The sequence below is a fragment of the Protopterus annectens genome, chromosome 4.part1 (genome assembly GCF_019279795.1).
Source record: "Protopterus annectens isolate FY-2018-M chromosome 4.part1, PAN1.0, whole genome shotgun sequence".
Lineage (NCBI taxonomy): Eukaryota > Metazoa > Chordata > Ceratodontiformes > Protopteridae > Protopterus > Protopterus annectens.
Window position 1 is genome coordinate 561,868,035 of NC_056734.1, and position 22,076 is coordinate 561,890,110.

At 44.4% G+C, this 22,076-nt stretch overlaps 1 protein-coding gene across 1 annotated transcript in view; it reads right to left on the reverse strand.

Annotated features, from left to right (window-relative positions):
• The window catches only part of LOC122801252 (eukaryotic translation initiation factor 4 gamma 1-like), a 2,968,223-nt gene that overhangs the window by 487,930 nt on the left and 2,458,217 nt on the right, over positions 1 to 22,076 (reverse strand). Inside the window, exon 23 of the mRNA XM_044070804.1 lies at positions 866 to 981. Within this exon, the coding sequence (XP_043926739.1) occupies positions 866 to 981 (116 nt within the window). The remainder of the gene's footprint in view (positions 1 to 865; positions 982 to 22,076) is intronic.

Consider the following 22,076-nt stretch of genomic DNA (forward strand, 5'->3'; position numbering starts at 1 on the left):
AATAAATGGCGTTGGCTGCATGTTTCATACCCCTGACGACCTAATGTCATGGAAGGGACAGCAACCGACGCAGGACCCAAGACTTTGTTAATCAGGCCGACTGAGGGCAACCTGCCAGCAGATTACCCAAATGTAATGACTGCAACAGTGAAACACGAAGAACATCTGCAGGGAAGTTTACTAATTTATGGGAGATGCATATAAAACACACACGCATACAGATATAGGATATACATAGATATAGATAGATGTAGACATATAGATGTCCAAGTATATCTACACACACATATCCTGCAAAGCCATTTTTGATCACACCTAAAGATTTTAGATTGGCCATTTTCATTGATGATTAATGAGAAAGCTAAAGAAAAATAAAAACTTACTTTCACAGTAGCTGAAGAAACAAATCACCAATACAAATTCAATTCTAAAAAAAAGTTTCTAGACGTTCTGAACAAGCACTGAACTGAGCTAAATCCTTCAGCCGTGGAAAATAAGGTACACAGAATAAATGCTCATAAGAGGGTGGAACCCTATCACCAACAGCCAAGTCCCATGAAAAATGGGAAGATACAAAAGCTCAGCTGAAGAGCTGTAGCTGCAGTCTGCAAGGTAGTTCCAGACTTAACTTCTCTGATTATCCAAAGGCACAGAAATGACAGTTAAGGTACCACGACAGAAGTAGGTGCTGACAAAATAGGCTCTATATAAGAAAATAATTCTTTAAAATATAATGCATACATAAACCTCTCAACACACATGTAAGAGAACTTCTTGTGGGCCAACAGCCTGCTTGATACATGTTCATAAAAAGGCAAAATAAAGACAGACTGTTGTATATGAAGACTTGCACGTTCCCACTAACCTTCATGTCATTGATGTGTAGAAACTCTTCAAGGATAGCCTTGGATTTCTTTTCTACCTCCTCCTCAGATAAGGCTGGTTTAGTAACGGCCGGTGCAACTCCAGGTTCACGTTTTACTATATAAACGATAAAAACAATATGAATTAGACCTCCGCTAATTTCTTTTACTTCATATATTTAATCACTGCACCTTATACCAAAAGAGCACCTTCCTTGATGGATCAAGGATTGGGTTCATTCTTTCCACCAGTCACAACTAAGCACTTTTTAATCAACAGCTCCACTTGATGCCAGCACATACCAGTCACCTGCCAACTACACAGTCATGCCCAGCATCTAAACCTGGTAAGCTCAACACCACTAGTAACCACTTTCTGTGAACGGGGAGATGATTTCACAACAGAAGTGCCAACCAATGAAACTGCTTGGAATAAACAAAAACTAATGGATGGAAAGCATGTCCAAGCAGAGAAAAAAAAAGGGGGTAACACAAGACTCAAAAGACATTCATTACTTTTGAAAATCAACAGACAGTAAAAACTTTAATACTGCAATAAAGGCATCTCTTTTTAAGCAAGGGGGGGGGGGGGGCGGTCAAAGACTAGGCTGTAGTTCCCTCTGACAAATATGACTGATGACAGTAATGGTCAAACTTTCAAATGTTTTTACAGCGAATATAAAAACGTAGCTAACAGATGTCTAGCAGATGCATGTATTTCCCTACTTTGGAAAAACTGGGAAAGAAAATTGGCTGACCGATTTAAAATAGTCTCAGTAGCTCCTCTGGAATAAAGAAATAATTAGTTTGCAATACCCTGGCCCTTGTGAAAAATATGGTACAGAGGTTTCAGGTAAACAGTCTGAAGCTCTGATACCCCCCTGGCAAAAAATGGTCAACAAAAATGTTTTTCAAGCCATCCACTATGGCTGTAGTTTTTTTTTTTTTTTTTGGGGGGGGGGGGGCAAAGCTTGAGGCATAATAGCAATGTTCTCAGCAGGGTGCAGGATCCCTCAGGGGGGATCTGAGAAGTAAAGTACCTCTTAAGCAATCTTTAGATAACTTAAGAAGCATCAGGGGGGGGGGGTTGGATTCTCTCCAATACGGAAACTTGAAATAGCAGCTAACTGAACTATGATAGTAGAATAGCTGTCTCCAGTATGAATAACAGAAGCCAGAAAATCTAACAGCTGGAAGAGGAGTTGGAAAGGGATCCATATTCCCCTGAACCACTGAAAAAAAATAAAATTTCCACTTGCTTTTGTAAACCTTCCTGGTAGTCTCTGGAATGACGTAAATGTGGATTTAGGAAGAATGCCTGGGTTGACTAGCCTTCACAAGGAAACCAAGTGGTCAGCTTGAGAGCTTGAATGTTGGGGTGAGGTACTCCAAGAGAGGCGAGAAAGGAGATATGGGCTGGGATCAGGCACCTAACTGAGGTGCATCAGATGAGGCCAGAGGTAGAGGAACTACACCTGAGTCAAGGCCAGAAGAGGGGCAATTAGATGACCATGACCTTCTCTGATGCTTTTTGTCCTGGCTGTAGTGAGACCAAAGGGCAGGGCTCTGAAATGGAAGTGAAAAGCTCTCAGACCGAAGCTGAGAAATGCAGCAGCATTTCTGTGTTCAGAGGGTGGAACATTTGGTAACCTTTATGACGGTAGGGGGAAGAATCAAAACGGGAATGGAATTACCTCTGGTTATGATCCCCTGCAACCATTTGTCTTTTGTGACAGAAAGCCAGGCTTTAGGATACAGCAAGTACCCCCCCCCCCCCCCAACTGCCTCTACAGTACAGAAGTCAGGCAACCATTTAGTAGCACCGATGACGCCTCTGAGAATGGTCCCCTCAAGCCCTGGTCTCTCCCTCACTATTGCCTCAGGGGCAATGTACACTATTTGAGCCCCCCACACACAATATGGGGGGGTACGGAGGGGGACGAGGATGTCTTAACTCCAGAAGTTTCAGGAGAAAACCCTTAGCATTTCTAGAACCATGGCTTCTTACCTCTTCTGGTTCCTAGAAAGACTTCTGGGAGGTAAAGCACCATACCCCAAGGTAGAAAGGGCCTTTTCATCCAGTTTGCTTCTGGAAAGTGTTTTCTTGACTTTAGGCCCAAAGAGAGTTGAGCCATCATAAGGGTTTTCGCAAAGGACGCATTGAAGTGCTCTGAAAAGTCATACAGACACATCTAGGCATGTTTCCTAATGGTAACGCTGGTACCCTGAGGCTCTAAGTGCCCTGTGTTGCATTACATACTAGACCCAGACACATTTCAAAAGGACTGTAGGGTGGCCAACTGAGTCCAAGATTTTCTTGCCCTCTGGAGCTACTGACCTGAAAAGGGGTTTGGAAAGTTCCTTAGTGAAATCCCTCTGAAATTGTATGCAATGTGCCAAGTAATTCTGCATCCTTACATCAAAGGTAGATGACGCATACACCTGCTTCCCAAACCCGACTCCCTGTTACAAGGGTGGGCAGAAGAGCTCTCTTCTCCTAGCCTTTTCTTGGTTGCAGCTGACACTAGTATGGAATCAATGACCAGCCCCATGCTCCAGTGCTGTCAGTCGTTTAGAGATACTAAATACTTATATGGTTTGCTGAGAATCGGCTCAGTCACAACAGTCTCCTTCCATGCCTACTTGAAGATGAGAACCGCCATCTCATCAGCAGCAAGAACCACCCAAGATGTAGCTGGGCTAAATCCTAAACACACACAGACTCCGTTTGGGAGGGGGCTTCTGTGAGCCACCTGCCTTTTTGTCTCAAAGTTAGAAAAACTATCTGAATGAGACAAAAAAAATGGGGGGGGGAGCAGTGGACCCCTCTCATTCACTGAAGTCAGTATCTTCAGTTGACTCCTGAGGGAGGGGGTATAATGCGGCTCCTTTTACACACATGCTTCCAAGCAGCCCCATGGTACTATGCTACAGAGAAGACTCAGAAGAGATCTGGGAATCCAATACGGATGGTCTCAAAGCTCAACTGATCCAACTGTCCTGATAGGACATGATGAGCTGGCCTAGGACCCATAGGCAGGTATTCTATGCGGGATGGGTGGAACTGAGTGAGTGACAGAAGTCTGCTCATCCAACATTGACGGTGTTCTCTTGACCACTTCGAATGTCCAAGCTGAAGCAAACCTGAAATTTCCTAAAATGGAGCGAAAAGCTACCACTTCAGACAAACTTTGAAGTTCTGTCCGCCTAGGTTTAAAGGCGGACACTGGATCTAAGCTATTCAGCGACAAGGCTGCAAGGGGAAGAGACTGCTCCGAAAACATGAGTTCAACCTGCTCCACCAGATCTGGTGCTGACACTTCAGCACAGAGATCCTTCTGGATCAGAGGCAGTCACAGCTGAATCAGAGCTGGCATCAAAGTGGAAGAAAGCAAAGTCTTTGGACCAGAAGTGGACAAATTCTTGTTAACATATTGATCTTTAATGTCTAAACCTGAAAAACACAATGGGGTAGGAGCTACAACATGAGGAGAAGGAGCCAAGCTCCCAGGTCCTACAGTGGCAGGAGCCAGGAAGACCCCCCCCCCCCACCTGAATCTGGGTCCTGAGAAACTTCATCTGGTCCATGACTGCAATGCAGAGACAGTAGAAGGTGGCTTAGAGGAAAGTTGAAAAGGTCTCTCGTAAAAAAGGGGAGCAGATAAGGGAAACTGGCTCTGGGGAAAACTTTAGCTCTAGAAGAGTAGGAGTTTTGGAACCAACCAGAACAGGTTCTGAGGAAAAATAGACTGGGGAGCACTTTCTGGACTAAATAGACAGATCACAATAAATGTTATCGGTGTGGAGTCCTTGTTGTTTTCTGCATTTACTTCTGGTTTTCTCTGTTCGTTTGTCGTTATTGGATTTATGGATTTGGATTATTTGCTGAATATTCCCAGGGTCTTTCGAGAAGACTCAATGATTACTACAAATGCTACCACTAGCCAACCGGTTCCTGGTGGTTCTGGAATTCTAGGTGTATCGGGTATGGTTTTGCAGAAAACGATGGATAATTTTGTCGTCCATGGTTCCTCAGTTCCTGTTCCTCAAGCTGTTTCTCATGTTCCTAATGTGATAACTGCTCCACTTGGTCCCCAGGTTCTGATTGTTTCTACCCATTCTACTGGAATGACTGGTGTTCCAAAAACTGCTCACCCGCTATCAAATGGTGAGTCTATCTCTGCTAATTTCACCTTTAAATTTATGGAAGATAGAAAGCAGAGATATCACAATCCATTTGGGGCTCTTGGTGGAAATTCTTTGGACTCGTATTCCCAAGAGATGCAGGATAATGTGGATAGTTTCGAAAAATTAATTTTTTGGAGAAACTCGTTGCCATTTTAATCTTCTGGGACTTATTAGATATACAGAACTAAACATTGCCCCTCGAGGACTAAGGGCTTTTAAAAGCCCAGCAACTCCCTTTGATACATCAGACAATAATGATTTAGTGTCTAAAGATTGTTGGTTAGCTTGCGGCACACCCTTGTGCCATGGAATGGATCAATATTTTAGTAGAAAGGGAAAAATCATTACATATGAAATTAAAAAATTAACTTAATGAGATGCATTTGAAATTATTGAATCAAGTAGGTGATTCTAAAATTAATGACATTTTCAAAAATTTGAAAGACAAATTAAACAAGTTTGAAAATGAACAAGTTCATCTCAAGCTTCATAAAATTAAACGAGACATCCGTGATTACGGAAATGGGCGGGCCTTTCTTTGGAGAAATAAACAAAGTTTTCATCCAGGACAGACTGGGAAAAGAAACAATAAAAAACAAATGTCCGTTTCCTTTGCTTCCTCAGATGGTATAGGTTTCACTACTGATTCGGAGGGTGAAGCACTTGAATTTCTCCCGTTACCTGTTGCACAAGAACCTGAAGCCCAACAACAACGTTTTCGTCAAAATGAAGAAAACGCTAAAAGAGGAAACAAAAAAAAAAAAAAAAGGAACTGGTTTCAATTCTCCGGCGGGTGAGGGACAATCTAAACAAACCTTTAAACGAGGTAGATGGAACTGAATTGAATAACACTATTTTTCACATCTGCAAATGTTTCTAATGTAGTTAACTTATCTAGATGTGTTTTAACGGACGAGGAGATAGCTGTTCTCCATCTGGGTTTAAAATTTGTACCTACTGTTACACCTAGGCTTTATTTAAACAAGAAATTTTTAAATTAGTTAGAAAATTGCACTTGAAATGTTTTTTTTTTTGCACAAGGAGATGAGCAGTTGAAAAAACATAATTGTGAATGTAGCTTTGAAACTGATAGCAATGATGATAGTTTATCTTCCTGTTTATCTGATGACTGATATTTCTGCTTCTCCTAATGCTTATTTTCTGCTGAATACAATGGAAACTGGGGTAAAGTAGCTGCTGCACTTGTTCAGGGGGAGATGCAGAGAGAAATTGTTTGCTTTGAAATGGCCTTCACGTCTGCTCCTGCAGCAAATGTGACCAAGCAGCTGTTCAGATTTCCTGAGAGGCTTAGTCCTGTCCAAGTAAAATCTAAGTTGTATGTGCACATCCATGGAGTGCACTAATCGTTCCCCTTTCTTCTGTGGATTAGAAAAGAAGGCTGGCAAATGAATGGACTGATTAAGGGCCACACTGGATACTACCTTGGGCATAAAGGAGGGATTGGTCCTGAGGGACACCCTGTCCGTATGAAAGATGATGAAAGGCTCCACTGCCATGAGGACACCCTTCTTGCTGAAGTGATGGCTAGAAGGAAGGTTGTTTTCCAAGAAAGGAATTTCAACTCTGCATTTGCAGCTGGCTCAAAGGGAGGTAGAGTCAGCTTTTCCAATACAAAGTTAAGGTCCCAGGGCTGGAGTAGGGACTCTCCTGGGTGGTCTTAGTTTTTTGGCCCCTCTGAGGAGCTGCTTCAGCACTGGATGAGAAAAGAGGGGTGGCTCTGCATTATAACGAGCTGAAATAACCAAGACATGAAATTTGATGGAAGAAAAGGAAAGGCCCTTGTGAAGCATCTCAGTTAAGTACTAAAGAATGTACAGTAAATTAGACACTGTGTCCATCCCCTGAGTCTGGCTCCAGGAACAGAATCTTTTCCATTTTTCAGCATAGGATTTTCTAGTACTAGGCCTCCTTGCCCCCAGAATGACATCCATCACTTGTTTACGGAGGGATGGGTAAAGGAGAGATCATGTAATTAGCCAGGCTGCAAGGTTCATGTTTTGAAGATGTGGGTGTAGAATCTGGCCCTCCTGCTGGGACAGCAGGGCAGGGATCCGAGGCAGGTACCATGGTTCCAGAAGTGACACTGCGCAGGAGGGGGTACCAGTGTTGGCATGGCCAGTCTGGTGCAGTAATTACTGCCCTTGGTTTGTCCTGTTTGATCTTTAGTAGCACTTTGGAGAGGAGAAGAAGAGGGAGAAAGGCATAAACTGTTAGGTTTTTCCAGGTGAAGGACAAGGCATCCACTTTCCAAGCTTGTCGGGAGTCCTTGTGCAGAATTTGTCCAACTGGTAGTTCTGAGGGGAGGCAAACAGGTCCCTCTCTCTGGGCTCCCCCATTTGTTTCTCAAAATGTCGAAAATCTTTGGTTCCGGTTTCACTTGTGTGGGTCCATGAGATTTCTGCTTAGGTTGTCTGCCAGCGTATTTAGCTTGCTTGGCAGGAATTGAGCTTGTAGGTGCACTTGGCAGCTCAAGGCTGTGTGCCAAAGAGCCATGGCTAGTCTGCAGAGAGGTTCCCCCCTGCTTGTTTATGTATCACGTAACAGTGGTGTTTGTCAGTCTTTACCACAAATTGTCCTGGAAGAATGTGGTCCTTGAAGGCTGTCAAGAGCATTCTGTACAGCTAACATTTCTTTTTGACTGATATGCAGGTGCATTTGACTCTGGTTCCATTTGCCCTGAATGCACTGCCCTGCCAAGTGAGCCCCCCATCCATAGTCTGATGAGTCTGTTAGGGTTTGGGCGGCAGGGGGTAGAGTGAATGGCAGTCCCCTGTTGTGGTGGCAGGCCTCTGCCCACCAAAGGAACTCTGTCTTTAAGCAAGGGATGAAGGGAATCATTGATTCTAGGTCCTGAGAATGTTGACACCATAAGCTTTTTAGATACCATTGTAGTTTCCTCATATGCAGTCTTGCATATGGAATTAGTATAATGCAAGAAGCCATGAACCCCAGGGCTTGCAGTACTTTCCTTGCAGATAGCCTACTTCAAATTACTGGCCACAAAGACCCAGCTATCAAATGAACCTGTTTCTCTGGCATGAGGTAGGCCCATCTGGGAAGTTGTACTGAAGCTTGCTCCCAGGAATACTATTTGTTGGCAGGGTACTAGATGTGATTTATTTTCGTTTATGGTGTACCCCAAAGAAGTTAGTAATTTCTTTACAAATGCCAGATGATTTAATAGTATGTCCTGGCTTACTGCCTGAATTAGACAACCGTCCAGGTATGGGTATATTTGAATATTTCTTTGCCTGCAAAATACAATGACTGGAGCTAGGCACTTTGTGAATACCCTGGGTGCAGTAGATAAGCCAAAGGGCAGTGCAGAGAACTGATAGTGCATGTAGCATGCTTTGCTCTGAAGCTTGGGTATCTTCTGCAAGATTCCCTTATTGGGATGTGCAGGTAAGGCTTCCTTTATATCCAGCGTTGCCAACCAGGCATTTTTGCCTAGCATGGGAAGCAGATGATGGAGTCAGCATTTTGAATTTTGAGATTACCAAAAAAGTGTTTAGGATAGACAGGTCCAGGATACGATGCCAGGAACTTCCTTTTCTGGGTATCAGGAAAAGTCTGGAGTGAAAACCTTGCCCCCAATTCCTCTTCTGGGACAGGCTGAATAGCCCTGATGCTTAGCAGAGAGAGAACCTGCTTTTGAGCCTCTGCCCAGTGATTTGGGGGTAGGTCTGGCCAACTGTTTGGGGTTGGTAAGGAGTGGAAGTGGAATCTGTATCCTGGGGAAACTACATTTAAAAGCCATTTGTCTTGGGTAATGAATTACCAGTTTTTTGCAAGCAGGGCGATCTTTCCCCCTAAAGGAACGGTCAGATAAACAGGGCTTGGAAGGGTTAAAGTTAAGTCACTGTTACAGTTTACCCTAGGGGGGGGTGTGTCTTACTACTCCCAGCTTTGGAAGTGGGAGCCCCCCCACTGCTTAGGCCTGCGAGTACCTTGAGACTGAAGCCTGGGTGGTCTGCTGGTTCTGGGTTTGGACTGAAAAGGCCTGGAAGAGGCAGGAAAGGACCAATTCTTAGAAGGCCAGGGCCTACTAAATCTGGCAGGCTGTACCTGCAGGAAATCTTAAACAGTTTGCATAGATTTAGCTTTTTCCTCCATCTTTTTAAGTACTACTACTGCTGCTTTGTTGCCAAACAGGCAGTCTTGGCTTAAGGGAGCATCCAGTAATTTAGCTTTAACATGATCTGGCAAAGATGGCTCCTTAAGCCAAGCATGCCTTTTAAGTACAGACCCAGTGACAGCAGCCTGCAAGATGCCTCTAATGAATCAAAACCACATTGCAAAGTATGTTTTCCAACTTGTTCAGCAGAATGCATTAAATCCTGTAATTCTTTATTTTCAGCACAGTCAGGAATCAACATCATTTTCTGTTTAAGCAATACAATAATATGCTGCTGATACATTAACATATGAAACTGGCAGTTTATGGCCCTAATGGCCAAAGTTGCAGAAGTGTATACCTTCTTACCCCATCTGTCCAGGGACCTGGAATCTCTATCAGAGGGGGTAGGGTTTTTGGCAGTAGTCTTAATGCCTTTGGGTCCCTGTGAAATAGTCTCAGGATCCGCAGTAGGATTCTTAGAGAGGAACTTGTGAAAGTCAGGTACTCTAATTCCGGTCAGGTTTTCTGGGAGCCGGAGGTAAAGTGTCAGGGGCCAGGCTAGATTCCAAGAAGACATCTTTTATGTCCAGTACAGGAGGGACAGCTAAAGGCCTGTGTGTTGAGGTAAGAGTAAGAATTCCCTAAGCCTCTTTTTGGAGTCAAGAGTAATTCTGGCTTTCCCAGCCGAAATGCTCCCTAAGAGTATGCAAAGTTTCATCAAAAGAGAAACCCTCTGGAGGGGAAGCAGAGGGAATTGAGTCCCCTGCATCAGAATCCTCACAGGTAGATAAGGACAATTCCTGGTTATCAGAGAAAACAGAAATTTCAGAATCCTTCACAGAAGAAAATCAGTTCTAGGTCTCAGAGGGAGAAGGGTGGCTTCCCCTGATTAGAGCAATAAGGTCTTCAGCCATTCTTATTTGTTTTTTAGGCATAGGGGCTTGACCATGTGGTCTGGGCGTTGGTTTTCTAAGCTTGGAATGAGTTTTAGGCCTTGAAGAAGATGGCATCGGCTTCATATGCAAGTCAGTAGGCCTGAATATACCCTCAAAAGCCGGTGCCTGCACAGCGGCTCTGGACCCATCCAAGGTAGAGACATCCGCAGGTTACACAGTTGAAGCATCTCGTGGCATACTGGACTCCGAATGGGTATCAGTAGAGGCCTGTGAATCTGAAGTAGCGGGTATCAGGGGCAGCGAAAGCACCTCGTTGAGTACCGCCAAACTGGTGACTAGAACTTAGGAGAATCGTCGGCAGCTTTGGACCTATGCGGTCCGTCTCTATCTTTGCGTTTTTTCGGAATGTCGGTAGTCAAGGGGCCGAAGCCATTTCTGGATAATTGAACAGAGTACCAAAATATTTAGATGCGAAAATGAACAGACGACGAATAGTTCGAGGGTTGAATAAGGCACAAAACAGACGAGGTACGTCATGGTCTGGGCCTAAGCAAGGAATGCAGTACGAATGAAACTCTTTGAGGCATTTGTTTTCCACAAGAAATTCACTTACTTTTAATGACATCAGTTTAGAGCAAGAAAAAAGATCCCCAACGGGGTACTTAGCTTAGTTGAAGACGTAGGATCTGAAATTCAAAAATGAAAATTTCAGGAGTTGGCCAACCAGTACTTGCCAACAGCTTCTGCTTCGGGCACCACACGGCAAGAAAGACTGATGTAATGGCGTCGGCTGCATGCTTTATACCTGACGTCATGGAAGATGAGAGAGCAACCGACACAGGACCCAGGAATTTGATAATCAGCTCGATTGAGGGCTACCTGCAAGCAGATAATTCAAATATGACTGCAACAGTGAAACACTAAGAACATGTGCCCATTGCCATACTCAGCTTCTCAATAAAGAGGGCAAGAAAGTACAGTTGTGTACACTTACTGTAAATGTAGATGTTCAAGTGTATTCACTGTTGCAGTCATTACATTTAGGTTATCTGCTTGCAGGTAGCCCTCAGTCGGCCTGATTAACAAAGTCTTGGGTCCTGCGTCGGTTGCTGTCCCTTCTTCTATGACATCAGGTCGTCAGGGGTATAAAACCTGCAGCAGACGCCATTAAATCAGTTTTTCTTGCCCCAGATGTCAGGTGCCCCCCTAATGGGAAGCAATTAAATATAAAAGCACAAAGATATACCTCCAACAAAAAATCAAATACACCAAAAAGGGTTTCAAGCATAGTAAAAAAAAAGTAGAGGTAAAGCCAAAAGAAGTTAGGGGGCTAGAGGGAGGGTAACCAGGACTGCAACAGTGAATACATTTGAACATCTACATTTATGGTAAGTGTACACAACTGTACTATGTTCTTAGTGTTTTCACTGTTGCAGTCATTACATTTGGGTAGATTCCCAAAGCTATGGTTGGGAGGAGGAATTTAGATAGCATTAGGGCCAGCTATAAGGCCCTGCAAGGCTGCAGTGGCAAAGACAGCTCTGGATTTAGAGAAAATTGGCAAATGATAATGGTTGGTGAAAGTATGTACAGAACTCCAGGTAGCAGCTTCTAGGATGTCTCTGAGAAAGGCTGTAGAGGGTAGATGCAGCCCTGGTGGAGTAAGGTCTGATCCCGAGGGATAGGTTTTCCATGGTGCTTATAGCAGAAATGAATGCAATGGCTTATCCATTTAGAAATGGTTTGCTTTAAATAGCTTTCCCCTCTGTCCCTGCAGCAAATGTCACCAGCAGTTCAGATTTCCTTTGAGGTTTAGTCCTGTCCAAGTAGAATCTAAGCTGTCTGTGCACATTTAAGGAATGCAGTATCCGTTCCTTTATTCTGTGGATTGGGAAAGGTTGGCAAATGAATGGACTGATTAAAAGCCACACTGGATACCACCTTAGGCATGAAGGATGGATTGGTTCCGAGGGAAACCCTGCCCGCATGAAAGATGATGAAAGGCTCCACTGCCATAAGGGCCTGTAATTCAGATACCCTTCTAGCTGAAGTGATTGCTAAAAGGAAAGCGGTTTCCCAAGAAATAAATTAAGTCTGTAGTAGCAGCTGGCTTGAAAGGAGGTAGAGTGAGTTTCTCCAAGACAAAGTTAAGGTCCCAGGCTGTGGTTGGAGCTCTCCCGGGTGGTCTCAATTTTTTGGCCACTCTGAGGAACTGCTTGAGCAGTGGATGAGAGAAGAGGGGCGGTTCTGTGTTATAATGGACTGAAATGGCTGAGGTGTGGATTTTAATGGAGGAAAAACACAGGCCCTTGTGAAGCATTTCAGTTAAATATTGTAAAATCTGAGGTAAATTGGGCACTACTGTGCTCATCCCGTGAGATTGGTTCCAGGCACAGAACATTTTTCAGCATAAGATTTTTTAGTATTAGGCCTCCTTGCCTCAAATTATATCCATCACAGGTTTGCTGAGGGATGGTAAAGGAGAGATTAAGTAATTAGCCAGGCTGCAAGGTTCAGTGTTAGAAGCGGAGGGTGCAGAATCTGGTTCTCCTACTGAAACAGCAGGGAAAGATTCTGAGGCAGGTGCCATGGAGATAACCGTGACACTGCACAGGAGGGGGTGCCAGTGTTGGCGCGGCCAGTCTGGAGCAATCAAAACCATCCTTGGTTTGTCCGGTTTGATTTTTGTAGTACTTTGGAGAGAAGAGGCAGAGGTGGGAAGGCATAGACGGATAGGTTTTTCCAGCTGAAGGAAAAAGCATCCACTTTCCAGGCTTGTTTGTGGGGAGTCCTTGTGCAAAATTTGTCCAATTGGTAGTTCTGGGGAGAGGCAAACCAATCTATATCTGGGCTCCCCCATTTGCTTGTCAACATGTTGAAAATTCTTGGCTCCAGTTTCCACAAGTGTGAGTCCATGAGGTTTCTGGTTAGTCCGTCTGCCAGTGTATTTAATTTTCCTGGCAGGAATTGAGCTTATAGGTGCACTTGGTAGCTCAAGGCTGTGTTCCTCAATGCCACGGCTAGCCTGCAGAGGGGGTAAGAATGCGTACCCCCCTGCTTGTTTATGTACCACATAACAGTGGTGTTGTCCATCTTCACCATTACTTGTCCTGGAAGAATGCAGTCCTTGAAGGCTGTCAGAGCATTCTGTACAGCTAACATTTCTTTTTGATTGATAAGTAGGTGCATTTGACTTGGGTTCCATTTGCCCTGAATGCACTTTCCTGCCAGGTGAGCCCCTCATGCATAGTCTGATGCATCTGTTAGGGTTTGGGCGGCAGGGGGTAGTATGAATGGTAGTCCCTTATTTTGGTGGCAGGCCTCAGACCACTAGAGGAAATCTAGGCATAGGCAAGGTATGATAGGAATCATTGTTTCTAGGCTGTTAGAATGTTCGACTCCATAGGCTTTTTAGATACTACTGTAGTGTCCTCATATGCAGTCTTGCATATGGAATTAGAAGAATGCAGGGGGCCATGAACCCCAATGCTTGCAGTATTTGTCTTGCAGACAGTAGGGTTCTTGTGGCCACTTGTTTGAAATCGGTTAATAAATGAATTTGCATTTCTGGCGTGAGGTAAGCCATCTGGGAAGTTGCATTCAAGCTTGCTCCCAGGAATGTAATTTGTTGACAGGGTACCAGTTGTGATTTATTTTCGTTTATGGTGTACCCCAGACAAGTCAGAACCCTTTTTACAAACACCAGATGATTCAAAAGTATGTCCTGGCTTTCTGCCTGAATTAGACAATAGTCTAGGTATGGGTATATTTGAATACTTTTTTGCCAAAAAAATGCAGTAACTGGAGCCAGGCACTTTGTGAATACCCTGGGTGCAGTAGACAAGCCAAAGGGCAGTGCAGAGAACTGATAATGTGTGTAGACTGCTTTGAAGCGTAGGTATCTTCTGCAAGATTCCCTGATTGGGATGTGTAGGTATGCTTCTTTTAAATCTAGTGTTGCCAATCAGGCATCTTTGCCTAGCATAGGAAGTAATTGGTGAAGAGTCAGCATCTTGAATTTTGCAATCTCCAGAAAGGTGTTTAGGAGTAGACAGGTCCAGGATTGGACACCATGATTTGTCTTTTCTGGGTATCAGGAAAAGTCTGGAGTAGAAACCTTGTCCTTTTCTCTTCTGGCACCAGTTGAATAGCACCCATGCTTAAGAGGGAAAGTACTTGTTTTTGAGCCTCTGCCCACTGATTTAGGGGCGGGTCCGGCCACCCATTTGGTGTTGGCAACATGTGGAAATTAAATCTGTATCCCTGGGGCACTATTTAAAACCAATTTGTCCTGGATTATGAGTTCTCAGTTCTTTGCATTAAGAGCAATCTTTCCCCCCCAAAGGGGCGGTCAGAAGATAAATGCTTGGAAATTTTAAAAGGAAGTCATTGAGACGGTTTACCATAGGGGGTGTCTTGTTATTCCCAAATTTGGAAGTGGAGGTCCCCCGCTGCTTAGTTCTGAGAGTCCCCATGGGACTGAAACCTGGGGGTTTTGCTGTGTCTGGGTTTGGCTTGAGAAGACCTGGAAGGGGCTGGAAAGGACCAATTCTTAGTAGGCCAGTGCCTACTAAATCTAGGAGGGTGCACTTGTAAAATTCTTTAACAGTTTGCATAGATTTAGCTTTATCTTCCATTATTTTAAGAACTTCTTCAGCCTTGTTGCCAAACAGGCGGTCCTGATTTAAAGGAGCATCCAACAATTTAGCTTTAAACATGATCAGGCAAAGATTGCTCCTTAAGCCAAGCATGCCTTCTAAGCATAGACCCAGTAACAGCAGCCCTGCAAGAGGCCTCTAAAGAATCAAAACTACACTGCAAAATATGTTTTCCAACTTGTTCAGCAGAATGCATTAGGCCCTGTAAATCTGTATTTTCCACACAGTCAGGAATCAACATAATTTTCTGTACATTTTGCTGATATTTTAACATATGAAATTGGCAGTTTAAAGCTCTGATTGCCAAGGTTGCTGAAGTATAAACCTTTTTACCCCATCAATTGCCCTGGAGTCTCTCTTAGAAGGGGTAGGATTTTTAGCAGTAGAAGCCTTAATGCCCATGGGACCCTGAGAAATAAGTCTCTGGATCTGCAACAGGATTTTTGAAAAGGAACTTGTGGGACTCAGGAACCCTGCAGTATCTGTCAGGTTTACTAGCAGCAGGAGGCTGGGAATCAGGGAGCCAAACCGGATTCCGAGAAATCATCAACAATGTCTAGTACAGAAGGTATAGCCCAAAGGCCTATGCTGAGGTAGGAGGAAATCCTTAAGCCTCTTTTTTGAATCAGAAGATTCCTGGATCTCCCAGTGAAAATGCTCCCTTAAAGTATGTAAGGTTTCCCCAAAAGAAAAATCTTCAGGAGGAGAAGCAGAGGGAATAGAATCCTCTGCATCAGAATCCTCATAAGTAGGTAAGGACAAATCCAGGTCATCAGAAGAGTCAGAAGAAACAGAATCCTGATCAGAAGATTCATAATCAAGATCAGCCCTAGGCCTCTTAGAGGGGGGGTTTGACTACCCCTGATTAGAGTTATTAGATCTTCAGCCATTTTTAGCACTTGTTTTTTTAGGCATAGGGGCCTGAGCATGTGGCATGGGCATTGTTTTTTTAGACATGGATTGAGATTTAGGCCTTAGTAATGAAGGAGGTGTCGATTTAATATACAAGTCTGTAGGCCTGAATACACCCTCAGACGCCGGTGACTGCACAGTGGCTCCGGACCCATCCAAGGTAGAGACATCGACGGGTTCCATAGCTGAAGTATCTCGCGGCATACCAGACTCCAAATGGGTCGCAGTAGAGGATGCGAATCAGAAGCAGCTGGCATCAGGGGCTGCAAAAGCGCCTCACTGAGTACTGGCTTAGGAGAAGCGTCGTCGGCAGTTTTGGACCTCGGCGGCCTGTCTTTATCTTTGCGTTTTTTCGGAATTCTGGTAGTCGGATGGCCAACTGACATTTCTGGATAATTAAACAGAGAACAGAAATATTTAGGGGCAAAAATATACAGACGACGGATAGTGCGCTGATTAAAGCACAAAACCGACAGCAAGGTACGTCGTGGTCAGGGCCTAGGAAAGGAATACAGTACGAATGAAAATCTTTATGGAGGTATTTGCTTTCCACAAGTAATGCAATTATTAAACTTTTACTGACATCGGAAATGAGCAAGAAAAAGTTTCCCCAACGAGGTACTTAACTTTAGTTGAAAACTTTGGTTCTGAAACTTGAAAATTTCGAGTCGGCCAACCGGCACTTGCCAACTGCTTCTGATTCGGGCACCGCACTGCCAGAAAGACTGATGTAATGGCATCGGCTGCATGTTCTATACCCCTGGCGGCCTGATGTCATGGAAGAAGGGACAGCAACTGACGCAGGATCCAAGACTTTTTTAATCAGGATGACTGAGGGCTACCTGCAAGCAGATATCCCAAATGTAATGACTGCAATAGCGAAACACGAAGAACATCTGGTTTCCCCTTGCTTGTTGATGTATCAGACTACTGACGTCTAAATCGCAATCATTCCCAAAGGAAGGGTTTCATGGAATGCCTGCAACACTAAGACCACTGCCATCATGTGCAAATTGGCCTCGAGCTGGGACCAAGTGACTTGGAGTCTTTCCCAGATAATGCCCCCCCCCCCCCCCCCAATCTTGGACACGTCCGTGGTCACTACGGCTTGGGGTTGAGGAGGGAACAAGGTTCTGACTGACAAAATTTTGTTGGAGTGAAGCCACCAACTCGGGTCTCTCTTGCACAAGTTGATGATTAATACCAGATGGGACACCGGCTGATTCATTAAATACCACTGGGAAGCCAATCGCCATTAAAGAATCCGCATGCAATATCTCGCAAGGGAAACTAGAGTGACGGAGGCAAACACTGATCCTAGAGCTTGTAGCAAACAGCCTTGCAGTCACCTTTCTTCTGTGAATAATCCGACGAACTTGTGATCCTATTCTTGATAAGTCTTTCTGGGGGAAAAGATGTGATGCAAGTGTGTGTTCAGCATCGTTCCTATGAATTCCAATTATTGTCTTGGCTCTACATGATATTTTTCATAGTTTACAGTGATTCCCAATGAGGAACAAATTTGAAGAACGTATTCTCTTGCCTCAAAGTAAATGCCTGGTGGGAGCAGTGAGGTGCCATTCGTCTAGTTATAGAAACTACACTGAATCCCTGCAGGCTGAAGTGAGCTGCTACCACTGCCATGCATTTGGTGAACACCCTGGGGACTGTGGCGAGACCTAAAGGAAGGGCCCTGAACTAATGACCATCTCCCAGCTGGAAGCGCAGGAATCTTCTGGATAACTTGTCCATTTTTATATGGTAATACGCATCCTGAGGATCTAGTGAGCACATCCAATTGTCTTTTTCCAAGAATGGAAGTAGCGACTGAACCATGACCATCCGGAATTTGGTTTGTTGAATTGATTTGTTCTACTGAGATCCAAAATTGGTCTCCAGTCCAGTTTTCATTGGCACTAAAAAGAACACTGAGTAAACTCCGGATCCTATCTTGTCTGGTGGGACTGCTTGGATGACTCTTGTCAAGCAGTTCTGAACTTCTAAGACTGCTGCATCCCTGTGATTGGGAGGAACTTCTAGGATTTTCTTCAATTTTTTGGGTTTGTCCAGGAAAGGGATATTGTAACATCTGGTTATGATTCTCTGCACCAAATAGTCTGTTATCTTGAACAAGCCTGGTAGGTACAGGGATAATCATCTCCCCACTGCCTCCACAGGATGAAAATCAGGCCTCCATTCAGGAGCGCTGATAAAAGTTACCAGGGAAAATCTCTGGAGCCTGATTTTGCAGGGCACCTCTGCCTTGTTCACAGCATCTTCCACTGTTACTCCCCCCTCTGCCCTGTGAGAAGTCATTGCCACGAGTTTTGGAAAGGCCCTTGGGACTTTTTGAACCATAGCTTCCCACCTTCTCTGGTCCCTGGACTAAGACCATTGAGGAGTGGAAAAGCTTACGCCCAATGGCAAAAAGGGTATTTCCATCCTTCTCGCATCTGGCCAGGGTGTCTAACTTTGGGGCCAAAAGGAATGTCCCATCAGACGAAAGATGCCTTAAATGGCTTTGTGAATTCACATAAGCGCATCCAGGCTCGTCTTCTAACAGCTACACCCGAACATGCTGCCCTTGTCACCCCTTCGGCTGCATGTGCAATCAGCCTCATGGACGAGCTGCAAACAATCTAGGATTGCCAGCTGAGAAGTTATCTTTTCTCTAACCCCTTCAGCTATTACTACTGTCAGAGTATCAGATAGCTTTTATCAGTTTTTATCAGATCTCGAAGTTCCATGAAATGAGTCATGTAATTCAAGGACTTTAATGTGAAGGTCGAAGTGTATACGCGCTTCCCGAATCTATTTATTGTCCTAGACTATTAGAAGAACGGATAGTAGGACTTTCATCAGCAAGTTCCTTTCTGGTGCCTGCTACCACCATGGCATCTACTGGTATTCCTTTCGCCCAATGCTGAGGATCCTGTGCAGCTGACAAAATACAGTCTGGTCTCTCTGGGATTGGCTTGATAGAATCAGGCATCTTCCAAGTCCGCTATGCAATCAATTTAATTAGATCGTCAGTGGGCCGAGAGATCCAGGAGGTAGAAGGACGGGCATAGAAAGTCTCTAGGTATAAAGATTCCTCTGAAGGTTGAAGGGAAATGAAACCACCCTCACCCAGTCTAGAATGTCTCCGACTTAGTCATCTTCAGGGGGGGTGACCTTGGGGAACCTTCCCTTCATCGACATTGGTATCTTCAGTGAAAGACTGTTCAGTGGAGGCCAAGTTCTTCCTCTTGTACTTCCTCTTCAGGGGTACCTCTTCAGTGGGATGGGCCTGAGAGGTATCTGAAGAGGACATGACGAGAATGGCTGGATCATGAGGCTTCAGCACCCACTGTCCCAGGGTAGAGGCTGGAGGAAGGCCCGGGTGAGGGGAAAGGAAGGGCTGCTGGTCCGACAAAAGTGGTGTCGACTCGATGCCCGCAGTAGACAATGCCCTTTCCATGGTTTGGAAGGCAGGCCCCGCCGTAGAGGAATGGGAGCTGGAAACAAAATAAACCTAGTAACTGTGGTCCCATCCCACACTGAGGCCACCTCTGAAAATGGTGTCGAGCCAACCTACCCAGACGCTCCAAAGGGCATGGATGGCTCGGACAACACCAGAGTGGAACCATGCTCCCCAGAACCAGGAATGAAGCTGTGACCCCGGAAGTCGCACCGGTGAAGTAACTTGGAACGGCACCTAGACAGTCGAAACTGGGACTGTCGGCACCAGGAACTCTGAAGGCTCAGTTGAGTCAGAGAAGGAACAGTCACTGGAGTTGAGATAGTTAAGATTCTAGCAGGTAAGATTCCACAGCTAGAAAGGCTAGGAACCAAAGAAGTGAACAAATCCACTTGCCAGCAAGAGCTGATCCACCAGCCTCAAAATATCAGATTCTGTGAGGCTCTTGGCGGAACGGACTGAAGAGACAGACTGGGAGATCTGGCTTGCTCCAAGAAGGGCAGCCAAGGAGTGCTAAAAAAATCCCAGTTCTTTATAAGCGCTTTTGTTCATCCACACTAGACAATGAATTTCTTCAGACAAAAACCTACCCAAGATTCTATTCCTTAAAGTAGTAGTAATTTTTATATATATGCTATTTTTAAAAAGGAAAAGTTATTCACCTTTTTAGCTCAACATTTAGATAGGAAGGGGAAGATGTATTCACCATTTCATTGTTTATATGGATTCACTTTAGAAGCTCGAAATACTGAAATATCGAATTTCAGTATTTTGAGCCCATGAAGTGGGAACCTGAAAAGAACGAAAACTCGGAAGCGAGAAATTCAAAATCTTGCATACCAGAGATTTTGAATTAGCGCTCCTGGTGTTTCGCTGTGGTTATGGATTCAGGTGTTTGTGTGTTTAGGGTTTTGGGTAGGGGCTGTGGTGTGTGTTTTGTTACTGTGATGTGTATGTGAGGAGAATGTAGCTTGTGTGGTGGTGTTTTTTTGTATGTAGTGCGACCTCAAAGTTAGAATATTTAAGTAGGGGGGGGGGGTGCAGGGGGGCTTGGCCCCGTTTTTATGTAGGACAAAGTACAGCTGTGTACACTTACCATAAATATAGATGTTCGAGTGTATTTACTGTTGCAGTCGTTACATTTGGGTAATCTGCTGGCAGCTTGCCAGTCGGCCTGAACTCCAAAGTCTTGGGTCCTGCGTCAGTTGCTGTCTCCTCTTTCATGACGTCAGGGGTATAAAACAAGCAGCCAACGCCATTTTCTTTAGTTATTCTTGCCCCAGATGTCAGGTGCCCCCAAAAAGGTAGCAAAAATATACATGTATAAAAACTATATATACATGCATCAATATAAACTTTACCTTCATCTACAAGCAAATACAAAACACAGGTTGTAGAAGATAAGAGAAGGAAAGATAAACTCCAGAATGAAAGGGGGGTGGCGGGCGGGTAACCTAGACTGCAACAGTGAATACACTAACATCAACATTTATGGTAAGTGTACACAACTGTACTATGTTCTTCGTGTTTCACTGTTGCAGTCATTAGATTTGGGTAGAATCCCAAAGCTATGGTTGGGAGGCTGGAGCTAAGCAGCATTAGGTGCAGCTATAAGGCCCTACAGAACTGCAAAGGCAAAGCCTGCCCTGGACTTAAGAGTAGAGAGGCAAATGATAATGCTTTGTAAAGGTGTGAACCAAGTAGCAGCCTCTAGAATGTCTTTGGTTGGTACTCCTCTGAGAAAGGCTGCTGAAGTAGCTGCGGCTCTGGTGGAATGAGACCTAATGCCCTTGGGCACAGGTTTACCATGGTGTAAGTAGCAGAAACGACTGCAGTGGCTTATCCACTTTGAAATAGTCTGCATTGAAATAACCTTTCCTTCTGATCCTGCAGCGTATGTCACTAGTAATTACTCAGTTTTTCTTACAGCTTTAGTCCTGCTCAAGTAGAATCTTGGATGTCTGTACGTCCAAGGAATGCAGAATTCTCCCCCCCTTGTTCTGCGGAATTCGATAAAAGGTTGGCAGATGAATAGTTTAAGAGCTACACTGGAAACCACCTTAGGCATAAATGTTGGATTTGTCCTCAGAGATACCCTTGTCTGGGTGAAATATGATAAAAGGCTCCACAGCTATGAGGGCATGTAGCTCAGAGACTCTTCTTGCTGAAGTAATTTCTAGTAGCAGAGCAGTTTTCCATAAGAACTTGATACCAGCAGTAGCAGCTTGTTCAAATGGGGGCATCGTGAGCTTTTCCAACACATAATTGAGGTCCCATGCAGGTACTGGTGATCTTCTAGGAAGCCTTACATTTTTGGCTCCTCTAAGATACTGCTTTAGTAAAGTATGAGAAAAGATTGGTGGCTCTGTATTGTAATGAGCCGAAATGGCAGAGGCAAGGATTTTAATTGATGAGAAAGATAGGCCTTTGTCAAGCATCTCAGTCAAGTATTGTAATATAAGAGGAATGTTTGGTTCTGCTGTATCAGTTCCTTGTGCTTGATTCCAAGCACAGAATCTCTTCCATTTATCAGCATAAGATTTTCTAGTACTAGGCCTTCTGGCTTCCAAAATGACATCCATTACAGCTTTACTGAGAGGTGGTGTTTGTATAACTACATGGTCAGCCATGCTGCCAGGTTCAGTGTCTGGAGCTGATTGTGCAGGATCTGATTGTTTTGCTGGGACAGTAGTTGAGGTCTGAGTTAAGGCCCAAGCTAGGTATTGAGACAAGCTCCTTAGGATTGGTGGGGCTAGTCCGGGGCAATTAGTATCATCTTTGGTTTCTCTTGTCTAACTTTTAGGAGGACCTTGGGAAGAAGAGGCAGAGGAGGAAAGGCGTAAACGGATAAGTTGTTCCAACTGAAGGATAGGGTGTCCACTTTCCATGCTGGTCTGCGATGAGTCCTTGTACAGAATCTTTTCAATTGATAATTTTGAGGAGGGGCAAATAGATCTA